At 57.6% G+C, this 17007-nt stretch overlaps 1 protein-coding gene across 1 annotated transcript in view; it reads left to right on the forward strand.

The window, feature by feature from the left end:
* TNRC18 (trinucleotide repeat containing 18) overlaps nt 1-17007 on the forward strand; it is a 59694-nt gene that overhangs the window by 15442 nt on the left and 27245 nt on the right. The window contains 13 exon segments of the mRNA XM_049788568.1: nt 1917-2072; nt 5043-5168; nt 5482-6616; nt 6618-7045; nt 9031-9127; nt 9357-9441; nt 9443-9563; nt 10084-10230; nt 10321-10505; nt 11320-11707; nt 12412-13392; nt 15261-15436; nt 15645-15781. Coding sequence (XP_049644525.1) covers nt 1917-2072; nt 5043-5168; nt 5482-6616; nt 6618-7045; nt 9031-9127; nt 9357-9441; nt 9443-9563; nt 10084-10230; nt 10321-10505; nt 11320-11707; nt 12412-13392; nt 15261-15436; nt 15645-15781 — 4162 coding nt within the window.

The raw sequence follows: 17007 nt of genomic DNA on the forward strand, positions 1-17007 counted from the left end.
TGCCTTGCATGTGGCTGACCCAGGATGGACCTGGTTCGATTACTGGCATCCCACATGGTTTCCTGAGCCTGCCAGGAGCAATTTCTGAGCGCAGAGCCAGGAGTAACCTCTGAGCGGTTGAGTATGGCCCAAAAAAAAAAAACAAAAACAAAACAAAACGAACAACAACTAAAAAAGACACACACACACACACACACACACACACACACACACACACACGTAGGTATGGCCCAAAAAAAAAACAAAACAAAATGAACAACAACAAAAAAAGACACACATACACACACACACACACAGAGCTCCGTGTGTTTATTTACTGTAGTTCATCTGATGCGCCTTTATTTTTGGACCTCACCAGATGGTGCTCAGGGCTTACTCCTGACTATGCTCAGAGATCACTCTTAGAGGGGATTGGGAACCATAAGGAGTACTGGGGATTTGTACTGAGATCAGTTCTGTGCAGTGCAAGCACCTTCTATACTAGCTCTGACCCTTGACGTTCCTTTTGCAAAAGAAAATTTCATTTATTTATTGGGTTTTTGGGCCATACCTGGTGATAGGAGTTATTCCTGGCTATGCGCTCAGAAATTGCTTGAGGGGCCTTATGGGACGCTGGGGTTCGTCCTGGATCAGCTGTGTGCAAGGCAAACAAATGCCCTACCACTGCATGGCCCAAGAAAGTTTCATTTATACCAAGTGCCTTGGGGACTAGAGAGATAGATAGCACAATGGGTAGGTCCTCTTGGTTTGCAGGCAGCTCACTAGAGTCTATCTCCATTACCTCCTGTGATCCCTGGAGTCCCTTGGGAATAATTCCTGAGGGTGGAGCCAGTGGTAACCATCAGGTATGACCTCCCCCCCCAAAAAACCAAGCAAAACCCTAAACAAGAACAATGAAATAAAGCATGTGCAGGCTCCCAGGGCTACAGTATTTGTGAGAAAGAGGAGGGGTGCGAATGTGTGTGTACTGGGTGCTGTTTCCAGCATACTGGGAGACAGAGTCAGCCTGCAGTGCTCCAGTTTGTGGCCCCAGGCCAGGAGATACCTCTGGTGTCCTGTGGGCACGAGCCGTTGGTGGGGTTCGGCCCCCCTTGGTGGCTGGGCGGGCGCAGGAAGAGTAGAGGTGGGTGGAAACCCTTGTGCACCCCTCCTGTGCTTCCGGGAGGAAGTAGCCCCAGCGCCCTTCGGGCCACATGGCGCTCCAGCTTCTGGTGAGGGGCAGGAGGAGGGGGCGGATGGGTCCTGGGTAGGGTGGGGTGATGCCCATGTGGTGGGGTAGGGGGTGCAGAGGGCAGGAGTGTTTCCCCTCTTGTTTTCCAGGGTGTCTGTGGGGCTGGGGCAGGCCTCGGGGACAACCCCATTGCATATGTGGGGGCCTGGGTCTCAGCAATTCCAGTTGGCCTCCATCTAGGCATGGGATAGAGGGGGCCCTTGAACCCTCTGGAACCTGGGCCCGGGACCTGGCCACTCCTGGGATTACAGAGGACATGAGTGGTTGGCCAGGCGGTCTCCATGGCCACCCATAGCCTGCCCTGAGCCCTGGTTCCTTCCTCTGACTGCAGAGGGCGCGTACCCAGGTGTTGTGCTGGGCAGATGGGAAACCCCCTGTAGATAGATACTCCTGTCCATGATGGGGACAATGTCTTGCCAATTGGGCGTTCCTGAGTCTGGGGGAGTGTGGCCCAGCCCTGAGCCTATTTCCTCCTCTGCCCCAAACTGAGATGGATGTGGGTCCTGCTGGGAGGGTGCTTGCCCCGTGGAGGCTCACATGAGTGGGGAATGCAGGCTGTGCACCCCCCTACCCTGTTAGCTGCACCATCTGGGACCTGGGCCGGACACCTGGTCTGTGCTGGGAATGGGGGTGTCCTGTGAAGGCGGACAGCAGCGGCGTGGCTGACAGTTCCTTCTCTCCGCAGGCGAGGCCTTCTTGGGCAGCTTTGTGGCCAGCGGGATGGGGCCCTCGGCCTCCCCCCACGGAAGCCCCGTGTCCTTGCCCTCTGACCTCTCCTTCCGCTCCCCTACTCCCAGCAACCTGCCCATGGTGCAGCTGTGGGCTGCGCATGCTCATGAAGGTAAGGAATGACACTGCTTGGTTCCCCACCAGGATCCTGGCCCCTCCACGACCACTCCCCCAATTACCCGATCCAGCAAAGGACTGAGCCTTGAGGATGCTCTAACCCACAGCATGCCCACAGTAGTCTTCAAGGCTCCTATACCCCAGTTTCCTGCCCACAGTAACTCTCACATAGGCCCCTCCCAAACGACACCTTTCTCATGGCCACAACCACATCACTCCTGCACAATGGCCCTACCCACCAGGACCCAACAGCATCCTGTCTATGCAGCCCCCACCCTTGCTACTCTACAGCCCCCCACACTTACACAGACTGTGCCTTGCTGTGTCCTTTCTCCCTATGTGGGAGCTTCCCATGTGCACCCAATGGTCCTAGGGGTTTAGGGCCATGCCCAGGTCTGGGGTGTGTGGGTACTGGGCCTGAGCTGGGGCTTTCCTGTCTTCTGGGCTTCCCTGCTTCCTGCTCCAGCATCAACCCCCCCCCCCCTGAGGTTTGGGGCCAGGGACAGGAGCTGTGTTGGCTCCAGCCCATGTGGGACTCTAAGGGTTCTGCCCCACCTGGAATCACCCTAGGGAATCAGGACCCTAACATGCTCTTAGCACTTGCCTCCTGGGCCTCTGAGCCTGGTGTCCATGTCTTGTGTGTCCCCAAACTTTCTGCTATGTCTCACTTGTCCTTTGCGGCCCAAATTCTGGGCTTTCCTGTTGGAGTCCCATGGATGGGCTCTGAGGAGCAAACAGCATCTCTTTAGGTGCAGGCTCAGAGAGACTCAGTGTCCTGCTGGGTGTCACAGTGGGGACTGCATGAACTGGCAACGTGGCTGGTGATGGCTGCAGAGTCCTGCCCCAGTGGGTATCCCCAGCTGGGGAGGTTCTCGCACTTTTCTCAGCTGTAAATGGGACCTGGAAAGAGCACAAGTGTTGGGTTGTTTTGCAGTTGTGGGAACCCAGGTTTGAGCCCAGCATACCTGCTCCCACCGCCTCAGCACTGAGCAGTTCCATATCTTCCGGCCTAGGATCTCAGTGGCCCTGCAGCCCCTGAGCACCTCAGCAGATCCAACTCCCAAATACGTGTTCCATGGGTCATTTTATTTTAATTTGGTTTTTGGGACACACCCGATGGCACTTGGGTTACTCCTAGCAGGCTCGTGAGACCATATGGGATGCCAGGGATCGAACACAGGTCTGTCCTGGGTTGGCCATGTGCAAGGCAAATGCCCTACCGCTATGCTATCTCTGGCCCCAGGTCATTTTATTTTATTTTTAATTTTCTATTTTTATTCATTTCCTGGGATACATGGGTTACTCCTGTGTCTGCTCAGGAATCACTCCTGGTGGTGCTTGGGGGATACTCTGAGATGCCAGGGATCAGGCCCAGATTGGTCATATGCAAAAGCAAAGACCCTCCCTGCTATACCTTGGCTCCTGCCCCTTGGTGGTCTCTTTTTTTTTTTTTTATAAAAGTGTATATTTTGGCGACACCTGGTGGTGCTCTGAGCTTATTCCTGACTCTGCTCAGTAATTACTCTTGGTGGTGCTTGGAGGACCCTATGGTTTGATGCTAGAGATTGAACTCCAGTTGGCCATGTGCAAGGCAAGCGTCCTTCCCACTGTACTATTGCTCCAGCCTCTTTATTTATTTTATTTTATTTTTATTTATTTTTTTGTTTTTGGGTCACACCCGGCAGCGCTCAGAGGTTCCTCCTGGCTCTACACTCAGAAATCACTCCTGGCATGATCAGGGGACCATATGGGATGCCGGGATTCGAACCACCATTCTTCTGCATGCAAGGAAAACACCCTACCTCCATGCTATCTCTCCAGTCCTAATTTTTTTTAAATTTTTTATATTTATTGAAGTAAATAATTTCCTTGGGGAAGTGCTGAAGGAGAGAAAAGAGACACAAAGAAATCAGACTCAATGGAGTGTGGTGTGGTGACTTGGACTTTTTTGTTTTGTTTTTATTTTTTGTTTTTGGACCACACCCGATGACGCTCAAGGTTTATTCCTGGCTATGTGCTCAGAAATCACTCCTGGCTTGGGGGACCATATGGGATGCCAGGGATTGAACCGAAGTCCATCCTGTATCAGCAGTGTGCAAGACAAAGGCCCTACCGCTGCGCTATCACTGCAGCCCCGACTTGGACTTTTTATTATCCCCTTCACTAGTGTCCATTTCCACCACCAGTGTCCTGTTTCCCTCCTGTCCTCCCTCTGCCTGACTCTGGACTTATAAATTCTCTCTCCCTCTCCCACTCCCTCTCCACTATAGTTTGCCTTTTATGGGATCATACCCGACAATGCTCGGGCTTACTCCTGGCTCTGCTCTCAGAAAACTCTCTGGAGTGGACCATATGGGATGCTGGGGATAGAGCCTGGTTGGTGGTGTCAGACCCGGGAAGTTGAACGTTTAAATAAGAATCCAACACAGTCACAGGGCCATAGAGAGCAAAGTGGCAGGGCATTTGCCTTGCACACAGCTGATCCAGGACGGATGGTGGTTCGAATCCCGGCATCCCATATGATCCCCTGTGCCTGCCAGGGGCAATTTCTTGAGTGCAGAACCAGGAGTAACCTGAGTGCCATCGGGTGTGACCCAAAAACAAAAATAAAAACAAACAACAAAGAGAATCCAATGCAGCCAACCCAATCTAGAATGGACCTAGATTCAATTCCTGGTATACTATCTGGTCCCCCGAGCCTGCCAGAGCGATTTCTGAGTACAGAGACAGGAGTAACCCGAGTGCCGCCGGATGTGGTCCAAAAACCAAGAAAAAAAAATTAAGGATACATAGCAGTGGGTGCTGGGCATTACCAGCTCCTCCTCATCTTTCTCCTTCAGTTCTTCTGGGCACTGGACACCCCCTCCCCCCCCAGCCCCTTGCCAGGGACTGTCGCGGTTTCTCTCCTGGAGGACCCTTGGGTGGGCAGATGTGGGCCATTTGCCCTTCATTTTCTCTCTAGCAGGCTTCGCCCACCTACCCAGTGGGCTGTACCCATCCTACCTCCACCTGAACCACCTGGAGCCCCCCAGCAGTGGGAGCCCCCTCCTCAGCCAGCTGGGCCAGCCCAGCCTCTTCGACACACAGAAAGGTGAGGCTGGGGAATGGAGAGGGAGGGGTACACCTGTAAATAGGCTGCATCCAATGCTTTTCAGAGCCCGATATGCCTTTGAGAACCTCTCCTGCCCTTTCTTAACCTTCTGGTACCTTCTAGCAAGTTCTCCCATGACTGAATGGGACCATCTGAGTAACTCCCTTAGCCACCTGCCTTTTTCCTTACTGCCTATTCAGGTTAGGGGTGGCCAAGTTGATATAACCCCTGTTCAGGTCACTTTTGATTGCATATTTGGGGTGCTAGGCAGCTGCAGCCTCACTCACCCTATGTTTTCTCCCTCTACACATAGATGGCTTCTACCTGCCAGGACCAGGGGCTCCCGGTGCCCTGCACTCTCTGGGACCCTCGAGGACTCCAAGTGGCCCAGCCAAAGGCACCTCTTCATCTCGGGAGCGAGCGGGCCGCGGAGGGGACGGACTCCCGCTTTTTGGCAAGAAGGACCTTCGTGCCCGCGAGGAGGCCCCGCGCGGGGTGGTGGACCTGACCCAGGAGGCCCGCGGTGCGGCACGCCTCACCGATCGCCTGTCACCCTTCCTGGCTGAGCCGGGGCCGCGGGAGGCCAAGGCCAAGGCACATCCACCTCCACCCCCACCCGGCCTGGGCCTGTGCAATGGTGCAGGGGACACGCCCGAGGCCACTCGGGGCACTAAGGACGAGGGCACAAGGGCGAGGCGCATGGACTCGCTGTTGCCCAGCACCTGCCCCTGCCCCTCGCCTCTAACCTCCGGCTCGGCCAAGGGGCCCCTGGTACCCAGCACCGTATCCGGAGCCTTTGCGGCCCCCCAGTCCTCGGGTGTCTACACCGTGTTCCCTGCAGGCACGACGCGAGAGCCCGGCCGGGAGCACCGCGTGGTGGCACCCACCTTCGTGCCTTCTGTGGAGGCCTTCGACGAGCGCCCGGGCCCTATCCAGATCGCGTCACAGGCCCGGGACGTGCGAACCCGAGGGGAGCGCGAGGCTGCTCGGCCCGGGGTCCTGCAGACTGCGCCCAGTTCCCCGCGGCCACCCGAGGGCATCATCCGTGAGAAAAACTCGGTGATCCGCTCCCTCAAGCGGCCGCCACCGTCCACCGACGCTCCAACTGCCAGGGCCACACCCGCGCGCGCCTCCCCGGACTCCCGGGCCTACCTCCCCGCCAAGGAACTGCTCAAGCCCGAGTTGGAGTCACGGACCTGTGAGCGCGCCCTGCGGGGCCTCCCCACCAATACAACCTCCCAGCAGCCCTCCAAGCTCTTTGCGGGCCTGGATCCCACACGGCCCCCCGGCGGCCCTGAGCCCAAATGGAAACCCTTCGAGCTGGGCCACTTTGCCACCACGCAGATGGCCGTGTTGGCAGCACAGCACCACCACGTGGGCCGCGGAGATGACGAGGCGGCCTCCAAGAAGGCCTACTTGGACCCCGGGGGCGCGCTGCCCCCGCGAGCAGCCCCCGCCAGACCTGCACACCGGGGAGGCCTCGGCCATGCAGAGCCTCATCAAGTACAGCGGTAGCTTCGCACGCGAGGCCGTGGCTATGCGCCCCGGCGTCTGCGGCAAGAAGAGCCCCTTCGGGGGTCTGGGGAACATGAAGCCCGAGCCGTCCCCCGCAGCCAACACTGCACGCTCCCAGGCCCGCCTTCCCCATGCAGGGACCCCGGCCAGCAGCGGGGGTGGCCGGCAGCTCAAGAGGGACCCTGAGAGGCCTGAGAGCAACAAAGCTTTCGGGCGTGACGGGCTTGGGGCCCAGGGTGAGGCGGAGGTGCGGCACCCACCAGTTGGCATCGCTGTGGCTGTGGCCCGGCAGCGGGACAGTGGGCGCCTGGCACCGGGACTCACTGACCAGGAGCGCTCCCTGTCTCTGGGCAGTGTCAAAGGTGGGTCTAGGACTTCTCTGCTCCCCTTGTCTCACTGATCATCTCCATGTCCATCTTCTTCAGGCTTCCCTCCCCTCTGCCCTTCTCTCCCCTCCCATTTCTTTTCTTTTCTTTTTTGGCTTTTGGGTCACATCCAGCAGTGCTCAGGACTCTATGCTCAGAAATTGCTCCTGGCAGGCTCAGGGGACCATAAGGGTGCTGGGGACCAAACCCAGGTCAGCTCTATGCTGTAAACAGCCTCCCTGCTATATCCTCCCACCTCCATCCCTTTTTATGTCCCCCCCCCCACACACACACCCCTTTGATGATCAGAGGTTACTCCTGGCTAAGCGCTCAGAAATTGCCCCTGGCTTGGGTGGACCATATGGGACGCTGGGGGATCCAATTGTGGTCCTTTCTTGGTTTACCTCTAGCGCCACCTCGCCGGGCCCCTCTTTTTTCTTTTTTAAACTTTATTAATTGATTGTTTGATTGGTTTTTGGGCCACACCCATCTGCGCTCGGGTTACTCCTGGCTGTACAACTCAAATCGTCCCTGCCAGGCTGGGAAACCATATGGGATGCCGGAATTGAACTGGGCCCCTCCTAGATTGGCTGCATGTAAGGCAATGCCCTAGGGCTGTGCTATCTCTCCAGCCCCATGTTTTCTTTTGGGTTTTGGGAATCACACCTGGTGATGTTCAGGATTCACTCCTGGCTGTGTGCTCAGGACAGAACCTGGGTGGATGCATGTAAGGTCAGCTCTCCGCCCATTGTGCTATCTCTGGCCCCTTCATATCTTTTCTTGCTGGTGGGGTACAGGTGTGATTCACTTTGATTTTTGGGGGGGGGGTTTGGTTTTTGGGCCACACCCAGTGATGCTCAGGGTCTGGCTCTGCACTCAGAAATCGATTGCTCCTGGCTTGGGGGACCATATGGGACACTGGGGGATCAAATTGTTGTCCGTCCTAGATCAGTCATGTGCAAGACAAACATCCTACCACTGCACCAACGCTCTGACCCCTTAGTTTGATTTTTTTGTTTTTGTTTTTGTTTTTGGGCCACACCCAATGGTGCTCAGGGGTTACTCCTGGCTGTCAGCTCAGAGATAGCTCCTGGCAGGCACGGGGGACCATATGGGACACCTGGATTCGAACCAACCACCTTTGGTCCTGGATCAGCTGCTTGCAAGGCAAACGCTACTGTGCTATCTCTCCGGGCCCTAATTTGATTTTTTTTAATTTTTATTTTGTTTTTGTTTTTGAGCCCCACACGGTGGCTCTCAGGAGTTACTCCTGGTTCTGCACTCAGAAATTACTCCTGGTGGGCTCTGGGGACCCTATGGAATGCTGTTGATCAAACCCAGTCATCTACATGCAAGGCAAATGTCCTCCGCACTGTGCTATCGCTCCAGCCCTAAGAAATACTTTGGGGTCCTTTGGTGACTGGACTTGCTCTGTTCATGAAAGCCAGGCTGGGTCTACCCATCACCCTTTTTATGTTCCTGGAGACAGACAGACTGACAGCAGCAAGGACAAGATACTGGCCGCCCAAGGGGGGCCCTGCATCCCATTGTGCAGCTCTCCAGGTTGCAGGTAGCCTTGGAGACTATGTCTGTCCTCTGTGTGGCCCAGCTAATGGTCAGCCCTTGGTGTCCAGGCCTGAACATGGAGGTCCTGCAGGCATTTTTCCGCATCCCTTCAGCTCCCGTTGTCACTCAAGCCCTGCTTGGGAGCAAGGCTAGGGCAGGGACCCTATCTTTCTTGCTCCTGGGACATGGGGAGCCTAGGGTTCCTGCTACCCACCTTGCAGCACCCAGAGTTTCCTGGGGCACCTAAGGTGGGAGCCTGAGGAAGAGAGTGTCAGAGGGAAAAGGGAACAGGAGGAGGTCAGAGGGAGGAGTGGGAGGTAACTTGGGTCAGGGTCCTCAATAGACCATGTTTGGGGGCGGACATGTCTTGGGCATCCATGGGGCCTGGCGGGGCCTGGACTCTCTACACTCCGCAGGGCATGGCCGTGACGAGGACTGTGGGGATGAGCGGGCCCGGATGCGGGAGGACCGTTTGCTGGCGCGGCTTGACCGGGACCAGGAGAAGCTGCTGAGGTGAGGCTGGAACCCCACAACATCTGAGGGTACAGGCTTTGGACCCTGGGGCTCTCAGCTTGATGGTGGGGCCTCTGGCTTGAGTCCAGCCTGGACCTGATGACACTCATAGCTGCTCTAGGAGGTCCAGGGCACCCTCAGTTCTGAGCTGCCTCGAGGCTGCCCTGTCACCCCCAGAAAGCTCCGGGGCCCCTGGATCCTGTCACTGATGTCTCTTGTCTCCTTCCAGGGAGAGCAAGGAGCTGGCTGACCTGGCCCGCCTGCACCCCAGCAGCTGTGCCGCCAACGGCCTGAACCCCAACCTCATGGTGACGGGGGGGCCCTGCCCTGGCTGGCTCGGGGCGCTGGTCGACCGACCCTTCCACCCACCTGGCTACACACCCCTGGCTGCCTCGTTCTGGTAGCTCATCCATGTGGCTGGCAGGTCACCCCTACGGTGCGTGGGACCTGCTTTTGGGAGCCAGGGAGGGAGGTACTTCTGCAGCCTCGATCTCTGCCCCTGTGAAAGGGACCCTGGGAGGTGGGCTTGGGGGTGCTGGTGCCAGCTGTGTGTTCTCTGTGTGTGTGTGTGTGTCTGTTTCTGTGTTTGTATGTCTTTCTCTAAAGTGTGTGTTTTGGGGGAATGGACCCCGGTGTGTGTGTGTGTGTGTGTGCACACGCGTAGGGGGCATGGGTGTGTGTGTGTTGGGAGCATGGACCCCGCCATGGACCCCGGTGTGTGTGTGTGTGTGTGTGCACACGCGTAGGGGGCATGGGTGTGTGTGTGTTGGGAGCATGGACCCCGCCATGGACCCCGGTGTGTGTGTGTGTGTTTGTGTGTTGGGGGCATGGGTGTTTCTGTGTGTGTGTGTTGGGGGTATGGGTGTGTGTGTGTGTGTGTGTGTGTGTGTGTGTGTGTGTGTGTGTGTTGGGAGCCTGGACCCCGCCCTCACTTGGTTCCATCCCATTTCCTCTAGGCCTGGGACCACCTTCCCTGCATCAGGGCATGGCACCCGCTTTCCCACCAAGCTTGGGGGGCTCCTTGTCATCAGCCTACCAGTTCGTCAGGGACCCACAGTCGGGCCAACTGGTGGTCATCCCCGGTGATCACCTGCCCCACCTGGGTAAGCATGGTGTAGGAAGCTGTGAAGGGGAAACAGTGCCCTGGGTGGGGCCAGTGCCCTAGGTCCCGTTCACATTGGCTGTCCTTGCAGCGGAGCTAGTGGAGCGAGCAGTGCCCCCGCTCTGGCCTCTCTACCCGCCGGGCCGCAGCCCCCTGCACCATGCCCAGCAGCTGCAGCTCTTCTCCCAGCAGCACTTCCTGCGCCAGCAGGAGCTGCTCTACCTACAGCAGCAGGCGGCACAAGCTCTGGAGCTGCAGAGGAGTGCCCAGCTGGTGGTGAGTTCCCCAGAGGGTCTTAGGAAGGGGGAATGTGGAATGAGGCAGTCAGTAGAAACGGGAGCCTCTCATGAGTGGGGCTGGTGGTCAGGAGAAAGAGTTGACATAGGGCCGGGCGGTGGCGCTCGAGGTAAGGTGCCTGCCTTACCTGCGCTAGCCTAGGAGACGGACCGCGGTTCGATCCCCCGGCGTCCCATATGGTCCCCCAAGCCAGGAGCGACTTCTGAGCGCATAGCCAGGAGTAACCCCTGAGCGTCACCGGGTGTGGCCCAAAAACCAAAAAAAAAAAAAAAAAAGAAAGAGTTGACATAAAAGAAGGCGCCAGTTGCTCTAGATTAGCCCTTGGCTCAGGGGATGGTATGAGTCAGGCACGGGACAATGGGGAAACCAAGGCTCTGGAGAGGGGACCCACTGAGCACTCAGCAACCTCAGGATGTCCTGGCTTGGCTTTAACCAGTTGTTTCTGCTGCCCCCCCCCCACAATGGGGCCTGGCACATGTGAGATTCTGTGTTTGATTCCCCACTGGACCCGTGATAAAGGCAACAAAGATTCTCAGGCATTGTCCCCGCCCTGCCCACTTGGCAAATTGGGGATCCCTCTGTGGATCTGAGGGCCTGGCCCCCTACCCGCCTTCCGGGCTCGGAACACTGCTGGGTCTGGGCGCTTGTTACACGCAGGCACAGTGGAATGTCCAGCTTGGGTGCAGGGTGGTTGGCCGGTGTACTCGGTTCCCCCCCACAGTGGCCACGGGGACCGGGGACAGCACCGGGGGACCCAGGCCATGCTGACCTGGCCCATGGGACGCCTCCCCAGCAGGAGCGGCTGCAGGTGCCAGAGCAGCGGGCCGAGATGGAAGAGAAGGTCAGCAAACGCGGACTGGATTCTGTGGCCAAGGCGGGCCCTGGGCTACTTCCCCGGAAAGCCGCTGGCACAGCGGGGGCCTATGGCAAGGCTGTGAGCCCCCCACCCTCTCCCCGTGGCTCCCCCGTGGCTGCCCTGAAGGCCAAGGTCATCCAGAAGCTGGAGTCTGCGTCCAAGCCACCCACTTACACCTACCCTGCCACACCCAGCGCCCACCCCACCTCACCCCCGCCCGCCCCCGGCATCGCTCGAAAGGAAGAAGCACCTGAGAATGTGGTGGAGAAGAAGGATCTGGAGGTGGACAAGGAGACGCCGAGCCCCTTCCAGGCTATGTTCTCCGGTGAGCCTGGCATCTCTCCCTTCCAGGCCACTCTTGACTGCAGCCCAAAGCAGCCCCTGCCACATGCAGGGCTATCTGTGGGGCACCTGAGGAGCAGGAGCTCACCTCAGATTCAAGTGGGGCTGGAATGGGATGAGTTTGGATAATGGGATGAGTTATGAATGGGTGCTGGGAGCTTATGTGATATGAGGCCCAGGGGCCCTGGGGCCTATTTTCACCCTGGAGGGAACCAAGTGGTAGTACAGCAGGGAGGACACCTGCTTACACATGTCTAACCTGGGTTTAGACCCTGAAACACATATGGTCCCGAGCTCACCCTGAGCACAGAGCCAAGAGTGAATCCTGCACAGCTGGGTGTGGCTTAATGCAAAGCAAAAACAAAACAAAACTTTCTGGCTCAGCAATAGCACAATTCGGTGGGCATTTGTCTTGCATGTGGCTGACCTGGGTTTGGTCCCCAGCATCCCATTGGGTCCTCTTTCTCTGTCCCCTGCTGTGTACTCCTGGAGGGCCCTTCCCGGCCACCCATCCTCGTATGCTGTGGGCTGGCCCTGGGCTGATTTGTGCCTCTCCCTCCTGGCCCTGGGTGAGGTCTCAGGGTGCCTTGAGCTTCCAGTATGTCCTGTCTGGTTCTGGTTGGGGCAGAGGGTAGGTGTGCAAGTGGGGAGGAGCCCCTCCTGACCTGTGCCCTTTGTATCCTGCAGAGATGCCCCCTGCATACCCGTTTCCAGCTTTGCCCCCACACTATGGGCGACCATACCCCTTCCTGCTGCAGCCCACGGCGGCCACAGATGCTGACGGCCTGGCTCCCGACGTGCCATTGCCGGCAGATGGCCCCGAGCGCCTGGCGATGTCCCCCGAAGACAAGCCACTGCGCGTGTCCCCCTGCCCGCTGCCTGAGCACCCCTGCAAGGAACCGCTCCCTGAACGTGAGGTGAAAGCGGAGGTAGAGGACATGGACGAGGGGCCTGCGCTGGGCTCCCCGCTGACCCCCGACAAAGCCTTGGTGGCCCCCAGCCCTGAGAGCAGCTGCGGTGCTGGCCTGCTGGACACCCAGGCCCTGAGTGTGGGCCCAGGAACCATGGAGTCTTCTAGGGACCCCAACTTCTCTGAGGGTCCCGAAACACCGCGGGCTGACTCTCCGGGCCGGACTGAGCCCTGCACAGCCGCTGTGGATCTAGGCGGGAGGCTGACTCCAGAAACTATGGTGGAGGCTAAAGAAGAGCCTGTGGAGGTACCCCTGGACGTGCCTATGGCCATGACTTTGGTAGAGGCGGTGCCGGAGGAAGAGCTGGCCCAGGTGGCTCCCAGCGCACCCCGGCCCAGCCTGGAGCTAGTGGATGCTGCCGCTGCACCAGCTGGGGAAGCAGAGTGCTTGAGTCTGGAGCCCCAAGAAGCCATCCCGGTCCCTGATGGAAGCAGCAACACCTGCTTCTTGGAGGAGATGCCCCCTGAGCCCTTCCTGCCCAGCCTGGAGGACCCGCTTGCTGGTATGAATGCCCTAGCAGCTGCTGCAGAGCTGCCCCAGGCCAGGCCTCTGCCATCGCCAGTTGTCGGAGTACAAAGTGTGGAGCAGCTGGAGGCAGCACCCAGCCTAGGCCTGGAGCAGAGTTTCCTGCAGGGCATCACGCTGCTGAGCGAGATCGCTGGGCTAGAGCTGGAGAGAAGGACGCAGGAGGCAGGAGGTGAGCTGGGCAGGGCTCAGGATGGGTGCTCAGACTTGTTTCTTGGCATGTCCTCCTTGGGGGGCACAGACCTGCTTGGACCCCAGTTGGCACCTCAGTAAGTTTCCTCACGCCTTTGATGCCTCCTCCTACCCCTCTCTGTATTAGGGTTATAGGCCCTGAACCTCCTCCAAACTGGCTTGAAACGAGGGTGGGGGGGATCGGAGAGCCAAGGCTGGAGCAGGCTGGGCTCCAGGCACTGAGTGCTGCAAGGATGAGAAAAGCTTCAAATCTGGCTTGATCCAAATCACTATAGTTCCCTCATCTCCCTCACTGGTCCTTGTGCTGCCACTCACTCCTCCCTGCAGCATAGTCAAGGTGGGTTCTTCCTGGGCCCCCATATTCTTCCCATTCTTATCAGGAACCCAAGTGGACTTGGCAGTTTCTGAGCTTGGGGTGCTTGGCAGTGCATCCCACACAGTTTTGGTGCAGGGGAAGCTGGGCCCTCTGTCCCTGTTCTCTGTCCCCAGGAGCCCTGAGTGACAGCATCTGTGTCAGCTCTGAGTTGAGGGTTGCCTCTTTCCCCCAGCCCTGGCCTCCCTGCAGGTTCCTCTCTTGGCCTCATCCCCAAGGGCTGCTGGTAGCAGTCGTGTCTCGGGCACCCCCTGGGTGCTCCAAAGTGAGAGGCAGAGTAGGTGTTCCCTACAGAGTAGGTGTCAGTTCCCACCTATCTATCCCCCCTTTGGGCTTATTGAAGCCCATTCTGAGGTGTTGAGATATCATGGCTGGAAGTCCCAGTGTGGCCTGTGATTTTGCTGAGACAGCAGTACCACGGGGTCCCCTCTTGCCTGACTTCCCCAAGAGACAGTTCAGAATTTAGGATCTGGGAACCTGAAGCCAGTACAGGCTTCTGTCTTGGTTTCCCTGGCACCCGAGCTGTTTGCAGGGAGCATTGCTGCCGCCTAGTGGGCAGTCTGCAAGGCTGCCAGTGTCTAGATCTGGTGTGGGCAGGTTGGCAGATGTGAGCTTTAGGTTCCCCATCTCTCCTGGCAAGCTGTAGGGATGGGGCAGAGGCACAAGGTTAGAGCAGCAGGAGTTTTTCCAGTTGTCCATCATCCCAAAAGGAAAGAAATAACTTAGAAGTCTGTATAGAGTCCTCAGCCCCACCAGCAGGGCTGGTGAGTGAGTTGGGGGCCCTGGCCCTGGAAGATTGTGCTGGTGGGTGCATGTCACACTCACAGACATATCGGGCTGCACCTCCTTCCAGAAAAAGTTGTTCTTGGTGCTGGAAAGATAGCACAGCAGGGAGTGTTTGCCTTGCACATGGCTGATCCAGGTTCAGTCCCTGGCATCTCAGGTGGTTTCCCAAGCCTGTTAGGAGTAAACCTCTTGAGAGCTGCCAGGTATGGTCCAAAAACAAGAAAAAAGCAATAGAAAAACTCGCTCAATGTGCCCTGGAAAATGTGCCTCTTCTGGGAGCAAACAGTGCCCCCTGGTGGCCTCCTCAGTTCTTTGCCACCCTTTCCTGTCATTCCGGTGCCTAAGCCTGATGTCACCCCAACCACTTAGGGCCTTGACAGTGCCCCTCCCGTGCAGGCCAGGCACTGACCCCTGATCTCACAGGCACGTGTCCCCTGTGTGGGAGCATATAGCTTCCTTCCTCCTGATATGGCGTGTTTGGATGGTAAAGATTTAACTTCATCCCCTTTTCTGTGATCTTGGGGTGACTTACCAGACACCCATCTTGCTGTGTCAACTGTGAGCCGTGAGCACAGTGGGGAGCTGGAGCATGAGCAGCGCTGGGCAAGGAGAGCCCTCACTGCCACAGTTTTGGGGTGGAATGACTCTGGCTCACTGTCCATCCCCCCCACCCCTGCACCCCATGCCAGATGCCGAGCGCAGCCCTGTGGTACGGCCGTCGCTGGAGAGCCTGTTGGTGGCTAGCAGCCACATGCTCAAAGAGATGCTGGATGGCCCCTTTGGGGACCCACTGAAGAACCTGCGGCTCCCACGGGAGCTGAACCCCAACAAGAAGTACAGCTGGATGCAAAAGAAAGAGGAGCAGGTAGGGTTGGAACACCATATGTGTGTGTGTGTGTGTGTGTCTGTCCGTCTGTCTGGTGAGTTGGGGCAGTTTGTATGTGAGTTTTGACGGGCAGTGTCGGGCGCTGTGTGTGGGGCCCTGCTTGTATGTGGAAGTGCCTGTGCTGCAGGAGACGTGGGTGGGCCCGGGGAGGGGTGCCCTGGCCAGGGCTCACTCAGCGTGTCCCCAGCTGTTCGCCCTGAAGCCCCCCCTGGAGCACATGGGTGCCATGGAGTTGGACTTCCGCATGCGGCTGGCCGAGGTGCAGCGACAGTACAAGGAGAAGCAGCGGGAACTAGTGCGGCTGCAGCGGCGCCACGACTGCGAGTGAGTTATGGGGCTGGGGGCTCTGTTCCTTCTCACCATGGTCACTTTGGGCCCAGGGTTGGAGTAGGAAGTCCCCATGCTGTCGCCACTACCTTCCCCTCTCACCCGCCCACTGTCATCTCTCCATGTTCCTATGGACCATGTCCCTGTCCTCTGTCTCTCCTGGGCCACCACCTCTGTGCCTGCAGACAGCTCCAAGGGAGCAGAGGTTAGCTGGGTTCCAAATGCCACTTTATTTTTTATTTTACTTTTTTTGCTTGGAATGCTCAGGGGTTACTGCTGATTCTGTGCTCAGGGGTCACACCTGTCAGTGCTTGGGGAATCAGATGAGGTGTCGGGGACCCCAAACCCAGGTGGCATGTAAGGCACATGCCCTTCCCGTTATACTATAGCTCTAGCTCCTTTGTGGTTCTTTCTAGTTTTCTAGGATTCTGGTTGGACTGGGGGGCAGGGGGCACAGTGCCCGACAGCCCAGGCAGTGCAGGGGTCTCAAACTCAATTTACCTGGGGGCCGCAGGAGGCAAAGTCGGGGTGATCCTTGAGTGCAAAGTCAGTAGTAAGCCTTGAACATTGGGGAGGGGTGTGACCCAAACAACTAAAACAGAACAAAAAAAGATTCCTCTAGGGCATGGCCACAAAATGTTGTACGGAGGGCCGTTTGAGACCCCTGCACTAGAGGGTCTTGGCTGGCACAGGTTGTTTTTAAGTGTGGAGACTCCCCACACTCCAGTTTGAGAAGTGGCGAGAGGAGTCATCCTGGTACTAAACGCTGAGGCCACCTCATTTCCTGCTAGGGTCACCCCAGGGGTACCATAATGTGGGACTTCTCTGGGTGGTACAGCTCTGGCAGCCTCTGAAGGTGGCACAGAGTGTGGCTGCCATGAAAGCAGATGTGCTACCTGGATACACAGGCCAAACTCAAGCTTGTGGTGGGCATGGGGTGGAGGTAGCCAAGCTCTCACCCACCCCCTAGGGCCTCCTCACAGCTCCTCACCCACCCTGAGAGCTCTCTGCTTTTGTCCTTATTTTTGGGCACCTGCTGTACCTGCAGGAGCCACCCCAAGCTTGGACCCTGGCACCATTGGGAGTGACCACTGAGTTGTCCCATGTAGCCTCAGAATGGAAATAAGGACCTGTGCTCCTTGTCTTGGGTACCTGGGTGCTGCCGCATGTGTGACCCACATGTGTGGGTCTTGCTGTCAAAACTCAAGCCACTCTGCCTGGGC

Source organism: Suncus etruscus, chromosome 15, assembly GCF_024139225.1.
Source record: "Suncus etruscus isolate mSunEtr1 chromosome 15, mSunEtr1.pri.cur, whole genome shotgun sequence".
Taxonomy (NCBI): Eukaryota; Metazoa; Chordata; class Mammalia; order Eulipotyphla; family Soricidae; genus Suncus; species Suncus etruscus.